At 43.4% G+C, this 19,241-nt stretch overlaps 1 protein-coding gene across 1 annotated transcript in view; it reads right to left on the bottom strand.

The window, feature by feature from the left end:
- The window catches only part of TMEM120B (transmembrane protein 120B), a 66,623-nt gene extending 47,620 nt beyond the window's left edge, over window positions 1-19,003 (bottom strand). Inside the window, exons 1-2 of the mRNA XM_040416133.1 lie at window positions 18,801-19,003; window positions 1,625-1,743 (exon numbers count right to left, since the gene is read on the bottom strand). Coding sequence (XP_040272067.1) covers window positions 1,625-1,743; window positions 18,801-18,863 — 182 coding nt within the window. The 5' untranslated portion in view covers window positions 18,864-19,003. The remainder of the gene's footprint in view (window positions 1-1,624; window positions 1,744-18,800) is intronic.
- Between the last annotated feature and the right edge of the window lie 238 nt (window positions 19,004-19,241).

The raw sequence follows: 19,241 nt of genomic DNA, 5'->3' as shown, positions 1-19,241 counted from the left end.
GTCAATAGGCATCTAAAGGGTTTTATCTGGAATGGGTTTAAATTGCCACCAGCAACCTGTCCTAGATTGTGAGCAGGACTGGTAGGTCCCACTCACACAACCGTATGGCTGCCATGTTGCAGACAGCAAACCTCCGGTCTGCAAAACACTGAATTCCCCATTGTGCTGCAGACCTGTTGACTTAAATGGGTCTGTAATAGGGATCGACCGATATAGATTTTTTAGGGCCGATACCGATAATTTGTAAATTTTCAGGCCGATTGCCGATAATTTATACCGATATTCTGGGTATTTTTATTTTTGAGAAAAATAAAATTTTCCTACACAAATCTGCTGAAAATTTATGTTTATTGTTAACGTGTATATTATTTATTTTTTGTAAATCTTTTTCATTTATTCTTAATATTTATGTGTTGTTTTTTTTTTTTTTTTTACTAACTTTTAGCCCCCTTAGGGACTAGAACCCTTGTCCTATTAGGATCTCACACTGTCCCTGCTGCTCTGTGCTTTGTGCACACAGCAGCATGGAGCTGAACATGGCAGCCAGGTCTTCAATAGCGTCCTGGCTGCCATAGTAACCGATCGGAGCCCCAGGATTACACAGCTGGGGCTCCGATCGGAGGAGCAGGGGAGAGGGGATCCTGTGGCCACTGCCACAAATGATTAATACTGGGGGGGGGGGGCGCACTGCACCACCAACGTTTTTACTATTGGGATGGGGGTGGGGGGCGCACTGCGCCACCAATGAAGATAAGTCTTTCATTAATTCATATACAGGAGGCGGGAGCTGGCTGCAGAATCACAAAGCCGGCTCCCGTCCTCTCTAAGCGGTAGCTGCGGTCCACGGCACCTAAGGGGTTAACTACCGCGGACCGCAGCTACAGCTCATAGAGGTCGGGAGCCGGCTATGTGATTCTGCAGCCAGCTCCCGCCTCCTGTATAGGAATTAATGAAAGACTTATCTTCATTGGTGGAGCAGTGGCCACAGCCCCTCCCCTTCTCTTGTCCTCTCTCCTCTAATTGGCGGCAGCGGCAGCAGCAGCACAGGAGAAGGGAGACACTGCTTCCTTCTCCCCTGTGCTGCGGAGGGAACACAGAGCGCTGAGAGCAGCGCGTTCTGTGTTCCCAATACGTTATCGGTATATCGGCAAAATAGATGCCGATAACGGTCAAAATCCTCAATATCGGCCGATAATATCGGTAAAACCGATAATTGGTCGATCCCTAGTCTGTAATACCCAAGATAGGGTAAAAGATAAGATATGTCCCATCTTTTGCGGAGCAGAGGCACAGACCTGGAAGCCCACGGAAACCCTTCTGTGTGCATCCGGGTTCATGCCTCCGCTCTGCAGAAGCTAGGACATGTCCCATCTTTCACCGCATCTTGGAAAGGGAGGGGGAATCATGGACTCATTGTGGTCTGCAACATGGCAGCCATACAGTTGTGTGAATGGGGCTAAACTTGTTTTTTTATGATATATGCTATCAGTCAAAAAAATAATAAAATATATAGTATTATTGCGTTAATCATATTGAGGCATAGAATATGAATAACATACTTCATCTATCAATAAACGACTTCTGGAACTCGGATATGGATTATGAATTAGGATACGGCTCTTACATTTTCAGGGTGCTTTTCAAATCTGCCAGGCGCCGTTTATGCTTGTTAATATAACCGATGCATGAGCTTTGAAGAGTGTTCAGTTCTTCCAACTTCTGTTTGTAGACTTTGTGTGTTTCCTAATGAAGACAGAAAACAGATCTTGGCAGTGAATCTAAAGGTCACTTATAAACAGCCATCAGTTAATACTGTGTGTAAAAGTCAAATCTAGAACAAGTTACAATCTTGTAGGCCAACTGGGTTTTCCACCAAAACCTTATGGCATAAATACAATATATACACACACACACACACACAAGTCTGGTCAGTACAAAAGCGAGTTGCTCTGGGTGGGAGTGTTATTTTACTTTAAGAAAAAGGAACAGAAAGGCCTAAAGTACAAGCCGCAGGCTACTCCTTTTTAAAAGAGCAATGATAATGCCTGTAAAGCGCTGCAGAATGTCAGCACTAAAAAGGTAACAAAAAAAACGTTTGTGTGCAAGAGGCCTCATCAAGAAGGAAAAGTTCCATACCAATAATTGGAGTGTGTGAACCCAGCATAACTGCTGCTCAAAGTACAGAGGGCTATTATCAGCAACCTTGATCTCTCCAAATCTGGTTAATTCAACTGCATAAGGGTACTTCAACACTAGCGTTAGAAGAATCCGGAAATCCATATGCAAACGGATATCATTTGTTTCTGGATGCGGATCAGTCTGACAAATGCATTGCAATACCGGATCCGTCTCGCCGGTGTCATCTGGAAAAACGGATCTGGCATTTATCTTCTTCAGATTTAAAAATCTGCGCATGCGCAGACCGGAATCCGTTTTTTCCGGAACACTTGGTACCGGATCCGGCATAAATATATTTTAAAATGGATATTAATGCCGGATCCGGTGTTACTGAATTTTGGACGAAGAAAATACTGCAGCATGCTGCGGTATTTTCTCCAGCCAAATACCATAAAAGGGACTGAACTGATGCATCCTGAACGAATTGCTTTACATTCAGAATGCATTAGGACAAAACTGAAGCGTTTTTTCCTGGTATTGAGCCCTTATGACGGAACTCAATACCACAAAACTTCAAACTAGCATTAAAGTACAAAAATTCAAAATAAAATAACTCCCCCCCCCCCCCCCCCCCACACACACTTTTAGCAGCCTATATGTACTTTTTTTTTTTCTACATCAAGAATTTGATTTATATATAATTTTTTTAAGTCACACTAGGGGTTGGGCGGTATACGATATAAATTTGGGCCACAATATGGATTTTCGCCATATCGCCGGACCGCGATATGATCGTGCTCACCATTTTCTCCTGATGAGACGGCACAGTGGAGAAAGAGGGATTCCCTCCCCACTGTGCGCGGCTGCCGCTGAACACCAATGAGGACAGAGTAGGAGGAGGAGGGGAGGAGGGACTGTGGCCACTGCACCACCAATGAATGTGCCGGCCATATCCCACAGAGTCCCCCTCCTCCCCCCCCCCCCATCATTGGTGGCAGTGGGCAGTTCCGATCGGAGTCCCAGCAGTGTAATGCTGGGGCTCCGATCGGTTACCATGGCAGCAAGGACGCTACTAAAGTCCTGGCTGCGATGGTATGTTAGTGAGCAGCATTATACTCACGTGCGCCGTGGCCGCTCCTTCTTCTGTCTGTGCGGCGGAGTGCTAATGCGCCGCACAGACCTATGAGAAGGAGCGCCCGGTGGCCACGGCGCACGCGAGTATAATGCTGCTCACCAACATACCATCGCAGCCAGGACTTTAGTAGCTTCCTTGCTGCCATGGTAACCGATCGGAGCCCCAGCATTACACTGCTGGGACTCCGATCGGAACTGCCCGCTGCCACCAATGATGGGGGGGGGGGACGACCTTGTGGCCAGATCAGGGGGGGCGGCACATCAGAGGCTGGAGGGGGCAACATCAGAGGCTGGCTGCCATGGTCAGCTCCCTGCTGTTGTGTGCACAAAGCACAGGGCAGCAAGGAGAGTGTAAAGTCCTATTCACCCTAATAGAGCTCTATTAGGGTGAATATGACAAGGGTTCTAGCCCTTAAGGAGGCTAATAGTTATTAAATAAAATGTAAAAAAATAATAAAAATTTAACCCCCCCAATATAGAAAACAATATATCGAGATATATATCGCACATGCTTAAAATTATATCGCAATATAGATTTGATTTTAGGCCATATCGCCCACCCCTAAGTCACACCATGTATTCTACTTCCAGTTCTGGCTCTTTAATGTCCACCTTGTTTGAACTTTTTAGCATGAAAAACAATCTCGCTGGAATGATGGGCAAACATGGCACCCGCTCAAACGTGCTGAAACAGCAGACACCCGCGGCTAATTACCGCGACTGGCAACAATGCCAAACACAGTAATTAAAGCCTTTAGATGCCGTGATAAAGTGAAAAACCCAGAAACTCGCGCTTCTGGGCTTCTTACCGGCATCCTCTGCGGCCAATGAGGATGCTGGTAATCAATTTAAATGCGCTGATCTCACTGAAGATACTCGGGGCATTTAAGCTGCAATTCTTATTTTGGCCAGCAGGCCAACATGATTAAAGTCCCTTTCAGTGGGGGAGGGGAGAGAGAACAAAATAACCATGCTATTGAAAGTTTTTATTTATTTTTTTTTTTTAAATACTGCGAATGGCATAACAGAGAAGAGGGTCAAAATGGCCAATTTGCCTTTTTTTTTTTTGTAAGAGAATCGATAGAAAAAAAGTCATGAAAAAGTCACACACTCCTAAAAAGGCATCTATAAAAACTACAGATTGTCCTGAAAAAACCGAGCCCCAACATCGCTCAGTAGATATAACTATGAAAAAAGTTAAGGGGTCAGAATATGGAGATATTATAATAAAAAAAAAAAATTATATATAATACAGTCAGGTTCATAAATTTTGGGACCGACAATTCTAACATTTTTGGCTCTATACTCCACCACAATGGATTTGAAATGAAACGAACAAGATGTGCTTTAACTGCAGACTGTCAGCTTTAATTTAAGGGTATTTACATCCAAATCAGGTGAACGGTGTAGGAATTACATCAGTTTGCATATGTGCCTCCCACTTAAGGGACCAAAAGTAATGGGACAATTGGCTTCTCAGCTGTTCCATGGCCAGATGTGTGTTATTCCCTCATTATCCCAATTACAATGAGCAGATAAAAGGTCCAGAGTTAATTTCAAGTGTGCTATTTGCATTTGGAATCTGTTGCTGTCAACTCTCAAGATGAGATCCAAAGAGCTGTCACTATCAGTGAAGCAAGCCATCATTAGGCTGAAAAAAACACAACAAACCCATCAGAGAGATAGCAAAAAGATTAGGCATGGCCAAAACAACTGTTTGGAACATTCTTAAAAAGAAGGAACGCACCGGTGAGCTCAGCAACACCAAAAGACCCAGAGGACCACGGAAAACAACTGTGGTGGATGACCAAAGAATTCTTTCCCTGGTGAAGAAAACACCTTTCACAACAGTTGGCCAGATCAAGAACACTCTCCAGGAGGTAGGTGTATGTGTGTCAAAGTCAACAATCAAGAGAAGACTTCACCAGAGTGAATACAGAGGGTTCAACACAAGATGTAAACCATTGGTGAGCCTCAAAAACAGGAAGGCCAGATTAGAGTTTGCCAAATGACATCTAAAAAAAGCCTTCACAGTTCTGGAACAACATCCTATGGACAGATGAGAGTCTGACCAAGATCAACTTGTACGTGAGTAAGTGATGGGAAGTGAAGAGTATGGATAAGGAAAGGAACTGCTTATGATCCTAAGCATACCACCTCATCAGTGAAGCATGGTGGTGGTAGTGTCATGGCGTGGGCATGTATGGCTGCCAATGGAACTGGTTCTCTTGTATTTATTGATGATAAAAGCAGCAGGATTAATTCTGAAGTGTTTCGGGCAATATTATCTGCTCATATTTAGCCAAATGCTTCAGAACCCATTGGACGCCGCTTCACAGTGCAGATGGACAATGACCCAAAGCATACTGCAAAAGCAACCAAAGAGTTTAGGGGAAAGAAGTGCAATGTTATGCAATGGCCAAGTCAATCACCTGGGATGAAACGCAGCGTCTGGTGATGTCTATGCGTTCCAGACTTCAGGCTGTAATTGACTGCAAAGGATTTGCGACCAAGTATTAAAAAGTGAAAGTTTGATTTATGATTATTATTCTGTCCCATTACTTTTGGTCCCTTAACAAGTGGGAGGCACATATGCAAACTGTTGTAATTCCTACACCGTTCACCTGATTTGGATGTAAATACCCACAAATTAAAGCTGACAGTCTGCAGCTAAAGCACATCTTGTTTGTTTCACTTTAAATCCATTGTGGTGGTGTATAGAGCCAAAAATGTTAGAATTTTGTCAATGTCCAAATATTTATGGACCTGACACACACAATATATATATATATATATATATATATATATATATATATACATACACACACATACACACACACACACAGTCCTTCCATGCCTTTCTAAATTATCTATTTCCAGATATACAATACACTTTGGAGTTCTCACGGGAAAAGATACTTTCTGGATGTAAAGGTATCTCTTCAAGGGACTACACTACATACCAGTTTATACGTTAAACCAACGGACAAGAACACGGTTGTAAGGTATGATAGTGCACATCCCCATAAGATGATCCAATCCCTACCCTTCAGTCAATTCACTAGAGCTAGGAGGATCACTAGCGATGATAGATAAAACATTAACAATGATACACTCATTTAAGGCTGGCTGTTATCCTCAAAAAATTATGTGAACATAAACTTATACAATCGATGGATCTAAAATATTACAAAAAAAACGTTAGAGATAATCGAAAACAACGTATACCTTTTATAGCGACATAATGATAAAAGTACGTTAATTAGCAAGATTATACATAAACACTGGTCTATTTTAGCCAGCAACCATACAGATGTCACAGAGTTCTGATCTAAACCACTTATGTCCTACAGGAGAGCTAGGAATCTTAAAGAGGACCTTTCACCAGAATAAAGTATCTAAACTGACTATACAGACGTGTAGAGCGGCGCCCAGGGATCCCCCTGCACTTACTGTTATCCCCGGGTGCCGCTCCGTTCTCCGGTTATAGCCTCCGGTATGTTCATAGTTAGGCTCCACCCAGGGGAACCTGCCGGCGTCTCTTTCTCCTATGCTGTAGCGCTGGCCAATCCCAGCGCTCAGCTCATAGCCAGGCTATAACCTGGCTAGCACATCCGCAATACCCAGTCCCCATAGCTCTGTGTGCTTTTATTGTGTAAAAAAAACGATTTGATACATATGCAAATTAACCTGAGATGAGTCAGAGCTTGAAAATATGACTCTTCTCTGGTCACACAAGTAAGATGACTTTTATGCTAATTTGCATATGTATCAAATCGTTGTTTTTTTTTCACAGAGTCTTTCCGGTGGGTGAACATATGACAGTCTCACCATCTAGAGAGTAACAGTTGGTAGTATTGAGCAATGAAGAGGTTTTTCTCTTTTTTTGACTTTGTTTATATTTTTATTTTGGTGCCTGATCTGAAATAAAATGTCTGATATTGAAGCACGACAGGAATGATGTATTTTGACAACTCCCTTTATAAATTTGGGAGTTGGTTCCCATATTGTTATACATGTGGTGAAGTATCCTGTACCCTACAGTGTGTTCATATAACGTGTCCGTGATTAAGACACTTTACTTATTTATCACTGTCGGTGGGAGGCAGATTAGATTGGTTGGCCTATAGGTGAGGGGTAGCAGAAAGCTATCCGACACATGTGCCTCCCGATTTGAGATCGGGATAGATGCGCTTGATCGCAACTCCTCCCGCCCTCTCTGCATGCCCCTCCGATAAAACTATACTACTAGACTTACTAACCTCGTGTTACTAGGATACGCCACGCTTCTATGGTTACATAGATTATGTGATTTATCACATGAGTGACGCCCATACTGGCACATGAGAATCTTATATGATCTCGCGATACTTATTCAGATCATGTGACATGTCAGGTGACCATGACGCGCAGTGCCACATTTGAGACGCTGAACAATTATGCCGACTGATTATTCTTTACAGGTGAGCAATCAGAGTTTCCCATCGGTCACCACCCTCTACACCTGATGATTATGCACAGTAATTATTAATTATACACTATGTTGCTTTTTATATGTATTTATACAGAATACTTTTTAGACTACAGCACTATGCACTTTATTTTTGTACAAAATGCAAGATTAAATATACTATGAATTTTTAACATAACTTAGAATAAAATTTTGTAAACCACTATTAATTGATTATGTGATTGTATAGACACTCTATAAATATGCACCAAATCAATGTATGCATTGCTTGAGAACGGTCCCAGAAAGAGTACTGAAAGGTTGCGTGGGTGAATAAAGGACTTGCTGCGGTGTTTCTTCTTTCACATATACAGTGTATATGAAAAGTCTACACACCCCTGTTAAAATGTCAGGTTTCTGTGATGTAAAAAGTTTGTAAAGATTTGATGTAAAGATTTTTTGTAACCAGTATTATGCAATACATTCCAGAACTGTAAGGCATCTTTCACACAGGCGTCATGTTTTTGGCCCGGATAAGATGCGGGTGCGTTGCGGGAAAATGCGCGATTTTTCAGCACGAGTGCAAAACATTGTAATGCGTTTTGCACGCACGTGAGGAAAATCGGCATGTTTGGTACACAAGTTCGGGTTAGGTGTTGTGTAGATTATAAGGGAAAGTAATAGCATTCCTAATACAGAATGCATAGTACAATAGCGCTGGAGGGGTAAAAAAAAATAATTAAATTTAACTCACCTTAATCCACTTGTTCGCGCAGCCCGGCTTCTCTTCTGTCTTCATCTTTGCTGTGCAGTAGGAATAGAACCTTTGATGATGTCATTGCGCTCATCACATGGTCCATCACATGATTTTTACCATGGCGATGGATCATGTGATGACCGCAGTGACGTTACCACAGGTTAAATTTTATTTTTTTAACCCCTCCAGCCCGATTGTACTATGCATTCTGCATTAAGAATGCTATTATTTTCCCTTATAACCATGTTAAAGGGAAAATAATAATGCTCGGGTCCCGATCGTCTCCTAGCAACCGCGCGTGAAAAATCGCAATTGCAATTTTCACGCAGCCCTATTCACTTCTATGGGGCCTTCTATGGTTGCATGAAAAAAGCACAATATAGAGCATGCTGCGATTTTCACGCAACGCATATTTGTGAGAGAAGGATTTATGATTTTATGAATATATAATGAGAATATTCTGTAGTACACATTTCTGTCCACTAGATGGCTGCAAACCATATGTATGAGAAGGTCAATGAGGGAGGGGGAAGAGGGGATTCTAAAACCACTCCTATCAGGTTAAGGAGCCAATAGCCTCTTCTTAAGGAACACCCCTTTTGTGATGTCATGTCTGCTATTTAAGTGAATGTACTGTGAATAAAACGCTCTCTCGCCTGCCCTCTGGTACCATGGGTCAAAGAGGATGAGAAGATGCTTTCATGAAACCACATAGTGTCTGGTCTCATTATAAAGCAGTATGCTGTACACATACTTATTCTTCTAATTGATTTGGCACCACACAAAGAAGAAGGAGAGTCGCATGAATTGCGACGACAAAATGGCGCCCAACGTGGGGCAGATAGCTTGCGTAACTTCCGATTCAAACGCCACGAGAGCGACTTAAACGGAACCTTCAGACGAGATCAAATGCCGGCAAGGTAAGAAAGCTTTATTTCTTACAAATCTCCTCGGTAACTTCCGTTTTTGTGGGTTCTCAAGAGTTGAATTGGTGTTATCGCGATATAAGGGTTCAAATTATAGCTGATCTGTCTGTTAGAAAGAACCTATTGAAATATTCCTTCTTTGTGTGGTAGAACATGCTGAAACTAAACGGAAATTGTTAGACAGCTGAGCCGGATATCCTGTGACGTAGGATTGTTTCCCAGCCAATATTCTGACGAGAATATCTGGAGATAAGGGTTAATACTAATTGCCATAGGCAATTGGAAGTTATTAAGATTTTGTATCCCGGTGAATTGACGAGGGGTCTTCACTTTGAGAGATTGTGGGGTCAATACTATTATATCATTTGAGCTGTGTGCAACTGCGCTTAAGTTTGTGGGTTCGGTGGCGATTACTTATAGTAATCGGATTCCGTTTGATCTTTGTGCAACTACGCTTAAGTTTGCGGGTTTGATAAGTAGCAATTGTTAGAGCTTTGTGCAACTACAATAATGGGAAATTCTAATGTTGCAGGACAGAGTGAAAAGAGATATTAACGGCGGCTCAGTTGATGCGAGGAAAAGAAAGGAAAAGTTTCAGTTAGAAATAAAAGTTGAAAGCATTCTGTCATACTAAGTAGCAGCGATTTCCGGTATTATCCGTAAATATGCAGTTTTGTGTAAAAGTTCCCCCTAGAGTTTGCAAATGCAGTAGGAGATAGATTAAATTAAAGTTGTGGAAAAGTGTAGAGGGAAAGTTGAAAGTAATTGAGAAGAATGGACAATATGGCTATAGTAAAATGGAGGATTTGGGTGTGGTAAGGGAACAAAGAGAGTTGGCCATGCGGCATTCCCTTCCCCCCCACCACATGTGTTGTAACTAAGTAATCCTGGGTCTTGTGGTCCATCAAAGACTACCTATTGCTTTTTCTGTCAGCTCCTCCTCTACACCAGGTGCTGGAATGTGCTAATCAGCACCACCCACTGTGCCTTCTGCTCTTTCCTTAGGCTGAAAATAACCCTTCCCAATTGTATGTCCCATCAGTTAAAAATGTACCTGCATATGATATATGACATATATTACACCCAGTAGTAACATCAATTTTGCCATGATGAATAGAATTCCCAATTCAGAGGACTTACTTATGCTGCTTTATAGAAAATTAGTTAAAATATGGAGAGTTTTCTCATATTATTTATGAGATTTGGAAAATTGAGTCCAATGTAGAGCTGGGGATTTAATACATAGTGAAGATTAGTGAGTCTGTGATGAAGTGTTTAGATCATCAGTCAGTCACATTGTCCTCAGGACAGAGAGTGTGGAGAAAGTTTTCACTAGACTCCAGAAAAGTTGGGTGGATTTGGATTTTTGAGATTACCTTATCTATGCATGAGAAGATCCTAAGTGCTGCCTTTGTGTATGATCTTGAGAATTATCTAGAAAGGTCTAGTGTTGGCTAGGCTTGAGAGAAGTTAATTTTGTCCCTATTATGTCATATTGTTAAAGTTAAATCAAACAAAGACCTAAGGCGGGGGTGGCTGCCAATCAGTCCTCCCCACAAGGGGGGGAGGAAGACTTTGTATGTACTTGCCCACTTCCTCGCCTGTGGGAGGAAGACAAATGTTCAGCCCATTCAAATGAAACACCCATAGGAAATTAACAACCCAGAATCAAATACTGGATCCCTATTATTTATATAACACTTGGGATCTAATTACATTGCCTCATAGCAAACATGTTCCATGATCTCTCATGACTGAGGGTAGTATCACATGTGTAGGAGCATCTAGTAATGCAATTCCTACTCCTGTCACCAATTAATCACCGTCTTAAGGGTGTGCAAAATTAGATCCGATCACTCTGCTGCATCTGGAAGGGGGGAGGCTGGGAGTAGTAAATAAAAATATAAAAATTCAAATTTAATGTCTCCAATTAATAACCACATTTTTGAGTTTCTGGTAGATCATTTCAGGTTCCTGGAAGATGGATCATTTCGGACAGGATATGCTGTTCCTACTTAATCTGATGTTGTCAAGAAAGAAGCACTCCGTCCAGCAATGGTAGTGCAGGAGACCGAGCTGAAGACACTCGCTGAGGTTGGTAAGATGGCTGAGGGTAAGACTGCTAACATCCAGGTATGCCTTCGGTATCACTCATTGTTATGGTCTAATCTAGTGAAGCAGAGATTTTGTTTGATCCATTGGTAAGCCCATCAATAATGAATGCTGAGTGTATGAAAGATGTTTGATGCCCTGATGCTGCCTGAGAAGGTATAGGTTACATTATTACCTGAAGTCTACCCTAAGTGGAAATCTGTGTGATAAAGGATGGCTTATGGCCAGTGGATTTCCAAAAAGTTTGCCTTCTTCAGATACAGGTTACAGAGGCTGAAAGGAAACAAAGGATAAAGGTAGAAGTGATAATAGGACTCTGGAGAGTTGGTAATAAACTCTTCCTTCAGAGGGCACTCCACCTAAAGAGGATGGATTTAGAACATGGGCAAATCGAGAGAGAGAAGGTGTGATTGGGTTCTGTGGTGGATGACTCCTGGGTTCAACAATGCTGCCACTAGGTTAGTTGCTGTAATAATGATGGGAGAACTATGGGAGTTCCAGGAAGGCATATGCCAAGGTCATCTTACCCATTTCAGAGACTGCGGATTGACTACATTCAGAACAAAGTTGGAACAGTGTGAATATGTCTGTGTCTGTATTGATCTCTTTCCAGGATATTCGGAGATTTGGCCTGTAGCAAAGGCTACAGCTAAAAGATACTGACTGAGGTGAGAGTACCTATCCCTGGGGTTTTTCTTCCTCCGATATACATCTAACCGGAAGATAGGCCTAAGTCCTTATGAAGTACTCTTTGGGAATGCTCCTGGATTAGGTGTCTATTTCCCCAATAGTTCCAGATGCAGCATAGTAGTTTTCCAAAATGATGTTGTCTGTTGCACAATTTATTGTCTAATGTGTATTTCCAAGTTTTAGTTGTTTCCTAGAATCCAGACTGTATAGAAGCGATTCATTCTTCACAATCAGGAGATTGGATAGTGAAACAAGAGACGGGTGGAAAGTCCTAGAGCTACGGTTTGAAGATCTACATCAAGTCCTGATAACCGCCGCCACTGCTGTCGAATTGCAAGGAGAAACTGATCGTATTGCAATCAAGTGCCAGGACTATAAGAGCCATAATGTTGTTTCATGCCTTATTGTTTGTTCCATATTGTACAAAGGGAAAATCACAGTCAAATCTAATTCCAACGGTGTTATATTATCAAGATGAGTCAGGAACAACTAAGTTGACTTTTGCAGTATAGTGGACTGTAAGACAGATGACAGATAGGACACTTGGTTTTGGTCTGATAAGTACATCTGTGTGACGGGGACTGACCCAGTCTATGGTAATTGTATTTAAATATGACCATACCAACTGTGGAAATTGGAAATTAACAAGAATGGAGTACTAGTCTGAAGTGTTGTGAATATATACCCGTGGAAACTACCTCTAGAGTCAGTAAAGGTGAAGGTTTGTCCCAAAGAATGACTATCCTGAAGGGAACACCACCAAACAGTTGTAAACATGATGAATGTAATCCTCTGTTCCTGTCCATTAGAAATCCTATACAACAGGATTTGGGGATATATGTGTTAGGAGCATGTGTAAGTGACCAAGATCCCCTAGGCAAATTTAGAATGTTGGTAAGGGAGAAATCTCAAAGTTTAGTTGCTTCTGTGGCTCCTACATCCTTACCTATAATTGACATTAAATATTTGGCCAAATTTAAAATATAATGACAAACTGACCTTAGAGACAGGATTTATACAGGAAAGCCCTTTGGTGTTTTCCCTCCAGGATATTGTTCTTACATAATTCAGCTGAAGAAGACAAGTAGTGACTCTAACGTTTACTCTGACAGTTGGTTTATCAACCAAAATTATCAAAACGCAGATATCTGGTGATTGTGTGGAGATTTGAAACTCCGACCCAGGATGCAGGTAGAATGAAGTGGCCAATGTACCCTGATCAAGTCCTGATCGGGTACTGATGCCATTTGTTCTATTCTCACCTCCTGAGTGGGATCAAAATCAGAAAACATTGTCTGGTCACGACTAAGGAGGTCATTGCCTACATCCTTTGACTCACGTTTATACATGGATACATGGATGCCATAGGAGTCTGTAGTAGAGTTTCTGATTAATTTAAAGCAAAAAGTCAGATAGTTGCAGGATTAGAGTATAAAAAAAAAATTAATAATAATTTTTTTGATTGGATTAACATATCTATTGTCATCAACAGAGATTTGTGAATTATATCTGTGATGCTGTGCAGAGAATGGTGGAACAACTGAGCTTTTCCAGTGATGACTCTACAGAACCGACTGGTCCTTGACAGCAGAAAAAGGAGGGATCTACAGGAACTGCTGCATCTACATCCCGGACAACACTGCCCCTGATGGATGGATCACCAAGGATCTGAAGAACCTGATAGAAGGATCACCAAGGATCTGAAGAAACTGATGAACTTTATCAAATGAACTGATGGGAAAAATTCTGAAATTAATATCATGGCCAGAATAATGTTTTGGGAACTGGTTCAGTGACTACAATGTTATTAGAATTTGGTTTTAATGGGCTGTCATATAGTTCTACATTTTAGGAAAATTGTTTTGAAAATGTATAATACATCCATGCCCACACTATGTATATGTGCTGTGCCCCTTTCAAAGACAAAGATTATTCCATCCTTAAGTAAATAAAACCTTGTTGATGGTTGCGGTGTAAATAGGACAAGGTGAAGGCAAACCCGAAAGGGAGTTGAGGGGACCTGGTGAAGCAATAAAGAAAGTCCAGCTCTTCGCTGTTTAGGGCGTTGGGAGAGTACCTCACTTTTGCCTGTTCACCTCTGGTCTATTTCCCGCAAAAGGAGGGATTTGTGAGAGAAGGATTTATGATTTTATGAATATATAATGAGAATATTCTGTAGTACACATTTCTGTCCACTAGATGGCTGCAAACCATATGTATGAGAAGGTCAATGAGGGAGGGGGAAGAGGGGATTCTAAAACCACTCCTATCAGGTTAAGGAGCCAATAGCCTCTTCTTAAGGAACACCCCTTTTGTGATGTCATGTCTGCTATTTAAGTGAATGTACTGTGAATAAAACGCTCTCTCGCCTGCCCTCTGGTACCATGGGTCAAAGAGGATGAGAAGATGCTTTCATGAAACCACATAGTGTCTGGTCTCATTATAAAGCAGTATGCTGTACACATACTTATTCTTCTAATTGATTTGGCACCACACAAAGAAGGAGAGTCGCATGAATTGCGACGACATAAGTGATGCGTGAAAATCACCGCTCATGTGCACAGCCCCATTGAAATGAATGGGTCTGAAATCAGTGCGGGTGCAATGCGTGAGGTGAACGCATTGCACCCGCATGGAAAACTCGCCCGTGTGAAAGGGGCCTAAGGGTTACACAGCATCATCATAAATCAATATAATATGTGACACGTCAGTGCTAGGAGGTCAGGACGAGAGCTGCCGCATACTCACGCTGCAAGTCCGATGCGTGGAACTCACTCACCCGAAAGGCACCAAAGGATGAGATTCCCTGCAAATTCACATGTAAGGGATCAATCAGGATTTGTTTGGAGAAAAAAATAAAAAATAAAATAAGGGGTCCATCCATTCTAGTCATGGCTCCATTATGAATGAAAGTGAAGACTCTAGTGTGAACTAGGGGTGGGCGATATAGACGATCTAAATCTGTGCAACGATACAGATTTTGTCCATATCGCCGGACCGCGATGTGACCACAGAGCGGTAGTGAATTGAAGAAGCTTCTCACCGCTCTGTGGCTCCGGCTCCCGACTCTACACTGTACTGGAGTGGCTAGGGCCACGACTCGCCGAGCACCCTGCAGGAAAGGTAAGTATAGCGATTCTTCTAGGGGGGCTGGAGTGATCTATTTGCAAAGGATGGCCATGGGGCTTATGGTACTGGCTCTGGGGGACATATGGCAGATGGCAAATGTCATGGGGCTGATGGCACTGGAGGACATATGGCAGATGACATAAGGCTTGGGGCTGATAACACTGGCTCTGGTGGACATGTCTGATGGCAGATGATGGCAAATGTCATGGGGCTGATGGCACTGGCGGACATGTCTGATGGCAGATGATGGCAAATGTCATGGGGCTGATGGCACTGGCGGACATGTCTGATGGCAGTTTTGTAATTTGTATACATACAGAAGAAAATATATTTCAATATATATCGCAATATAGATTTTAGGCCATATCGCCCACCCCTAGAGTGAACAGAGCCTTACTAATTACCAACCAGCCTAGAAGGGGCTGTTCAGGTCTCGCAGTAAATACAGTATATAATGAAGAAATGCATCTCCGGGGGTTTGAGTGCTTGGGAGAACGGAGCAGTCTCACAGAATGGAACAAGAACTTGGTCACATGTCTCTGAATGGAAAGTAGCGGTGGTCACACATGTGCAATACTGATCCATTCAATCCACAGACACTGAACAGAGTGCCAGTGTGCCTGCTGACAACAGCTCCATTCAAATAGGGGACATGGGATCACCATTATGATCATTGGGGGTCCCAGTAGGTCATCAGTTTATTGCAGGTCAACCCTTGGTAATGGTGAATAAGTCCACCTTCACGCTGCATAGGCTGGCTACCAACATTTTATGATGAAGCAATGTTCCAATTATTTTCATTGGAGAATACACAGTCAAGTCACATTAATATGACCACCCTCTACACTGAACAAAAATATAAACGCAACACTTTTGGTTTTGCTCCCATTTTGCATGAGCTGAACTCAAAGATCTGAAACATTTTCTACATACACAAAGACCCATTACTCTCAAATATTGTTCACAAATCTGTGTTAGTGAGCACTTCTCCATTGCCGAGATAGTCCATGCCACCTCACAGGTGTGGCATATCAAGGTGCTGATTAGACAGCATGAATATTGCACAGGGGGGGGGGGGGCGTCAGAAAACCAATCAGTATCTGGTGTGGCCACCATTTGCCAACACATCTCCGTCGCATAGAGTTGATCAGGTTGTTGATTGTGGCCTGTGGAATGTTGGTCCACTCCTCTTCAATAGTTGTGTGAAGTTGCAGAATATTGGCAGGAACTGGAACACGCTGTCGTATACGCCGATCCAGAGCACCCCAAACATGCTCAATGGGTGACATGTCCGCTGAGTATGCTGGCCATGCAAGAACTGGGAGGTTTTCAGCTTCCAGGAATTGTGTACAGAGCCTTGCAATATGGGGCCATGCATTATTATGCTGCAACATGAGGTGATGGTCGTGGATGAATGGCACAACAATGGGCTTCAGGATCTCGTCACGGTATCTCTGTGCATTCAAAATGCCATCAATAAAATGCACCTGTGTTCGTTGTCCATAACATACGCCTGCACATACCATAACCCCACCGCCACCAAGGGCCACTCCATCCACAACGTTGACGTCAGCAAACTGCTCACCCACACACGCTGTCTGCCATCTGCCCTGAACAGACGGGTTACGACGACGACCTGCAGTCAGGTCCAGACCCCGATGAGGACGACGAGCATGCAGATGAGCTTCCCCGAGATGGTTTCTGACAGTTTGTGCAGAAATTCTTTGGTTAGGCAAACCGATTGTTGCTGCAGCTGTCCAGGTGGCTGGTCTCAGACGATCATGGAGGTGAACCTGCTGGATGTGGAGGTCCTGGGCTGGTGTGGTTACACATGGTCTGCAGTTGTGAGGCCGGTTGGATGTACTGCCAAATTCTCTGAAACGCCTTTGATGACGGCTTATGGTAGAGAAATAAACAGTTATTGCACGGGCAACAGCTCTGGTAGACATTCCTGCAGTCAGCATGGCAATTGCTAACTCCCTCAAAACGTTGCGACATCTGTGGCATTGTGCTATGTGATCAAACTGCACATTTCAGAGTGGACTTTTATTGTGGGAAGTCTAAGGCACACCTGTGCAATATTCATGCTGTCTAATCAGCACCTTGATATGTCACACCTGTGAGGTGGGATGGATTATCTCGGCAAAGGAGAAGAGCTCACTAACACAGATTTAGACAGATTTGTGAACAATATTTGAGAGTAATGGGTCTTGTGTATGTAGAAAAGGTTTCAGATCTTTCAGTTCTGCTCATGCAAAATGGGAGCAAAACTGAAAGTGTTGCGTTTATATTTTTGTTAGGTGCAATATCCAGAGTAACCGCCGTGTGCAGCACTGACAGCAGCTAGACGGGTTGAGTGACTCAGTACAGTACAGGTAGGTTGTCACAGATATCTGGAGCTATGCTGACTGCAGTGCATGGGGGAGGATCCATAGAGCAAACAATAATCGTGGTCCTACAAATGCTCAATTGGGTTCAAGTCTGGGGAATTAGGGGTCTAGGGTAGTCCTTGGAAGTCTTGGCCATGCTCTTCCAACCGATGCCAGCCATTTCTAGCCATTTGAGGTGTTTCATTGTCTTGCTGGAAGATCCAATCTGCTCCAAAGAAAAACAATAAGCATGTATGGGTGTGTGTAATCTGCAAGTAAGGATTGATACCCAAACATTAGCCAAAGCATAAAGCGCTCACCACCGGCTTGTGCTCTTCCAGGGTGTTTGTCCTCAGATGATGAAGCAGAAAATGTTACTCATCGGAGAAGGCAACCCTTTGCTGATCAGCGGAGCTCCAATTCTGATACGGCCATGAAAATGGAATCCTTTTCTGCCGATGCAACTTTGTTAGCAGAGGTGCAGTGACCATCCGTCTGCTTCAGAGCCCCATGCGCAGTAGGGTTTGCCCCTGGTTCATTTTGGTGGTGAGCTGCTCCTCTGTAGTTTCGGTCTGCCCTCGCCCCTCTTCATAGCCGACGTTCGCCTCCCTTATTCGAATGGTGCCATTTGTCCGCTCACAATACACACTCACCACAGCAGCACGTGAACCGTTCACAAACTGCAGTTTCAGAAATACCGCCATCCTTGGCCTGAAAGCCAATAATCCTCCCTTTCTGCAGCGCTGATAAATTGCCCCTTTTTACCCATGAAAATAATGAGGGATGTGTGTTCAGACAGCTTATCGCACCCCCTGTATACCTACTCAGCCAGCACAGGACACGTACTGCCGACATAATAATGGGAGGCTATTCCCATCCAGGAGCAGATTGTGCGAGGACAATAGTAACATTACACTGAAGAAGCAATGGAGCCGTAAAGCACGATTCGTGATCTAGTCTGCATTGTGACTGGTGATCATTACCTATGGCCAGAGGGATCTTGTGCCTCCTGCTGAGCCAGTCATCTAGTGCTGGGCACCAGGACAAAGCCCCGCAGCACACAGCGCCCCCCGGAGCCGCCTGCACAGACCCCCGGAGGCACTGCGCCCTCTCACCTGCAGCTGCTTGAATTCCTTCTCCAGCTCTTCCCATTCCTCCTGGCACTTGTGCAAGGACATGTTTGGAGACGAGCAGCTCCCCGGCCTCCTCAGCCACGCTCGCACCTGACGTCTCCTCTCCAGCTCCCTGCGACAGCCCAGACTGAGAGGCGGAGCCTGCACATGCGCACTGGACACGCCGGCTACTCACAGGGAGTGCAGGGTTCCATGGCGTGGAGTGCACCGTCATCCTGGCACCTATAACCGGACATTATATACAAGTCGGGGGGCGGACGAGTCAGTAATGTTCATCTTCATAACAACACACGTGACTGATATTCCAATAGATGAATAAATTAACAAGTGGGCGGTCTCTTCTGCGCGCCGCGTAAAAGGGGCGGGAACATGATCCGTTCTGTCACTGGCCAATCAGCATCAGAGCACTGCAGGCAGCGTGAT

This window comes from Bufo bufo, chromosome 2 (assembly GCF_905171765.1).
Source record: "Bufo bufo chromosome 2, aBufBuf1.1, whole genome shotgun sequence".
In the NCBI taxonomy this organism is placed as follows: domain Eukaryota; kingdom Metazoa; phylum Chordata; class Amphibia; order Anura; family Bufonidae; genus Bufo; species Bufo bufo.
This window is presented reverse-complemented; position numbering and strand designations above follow the sequence as displayed.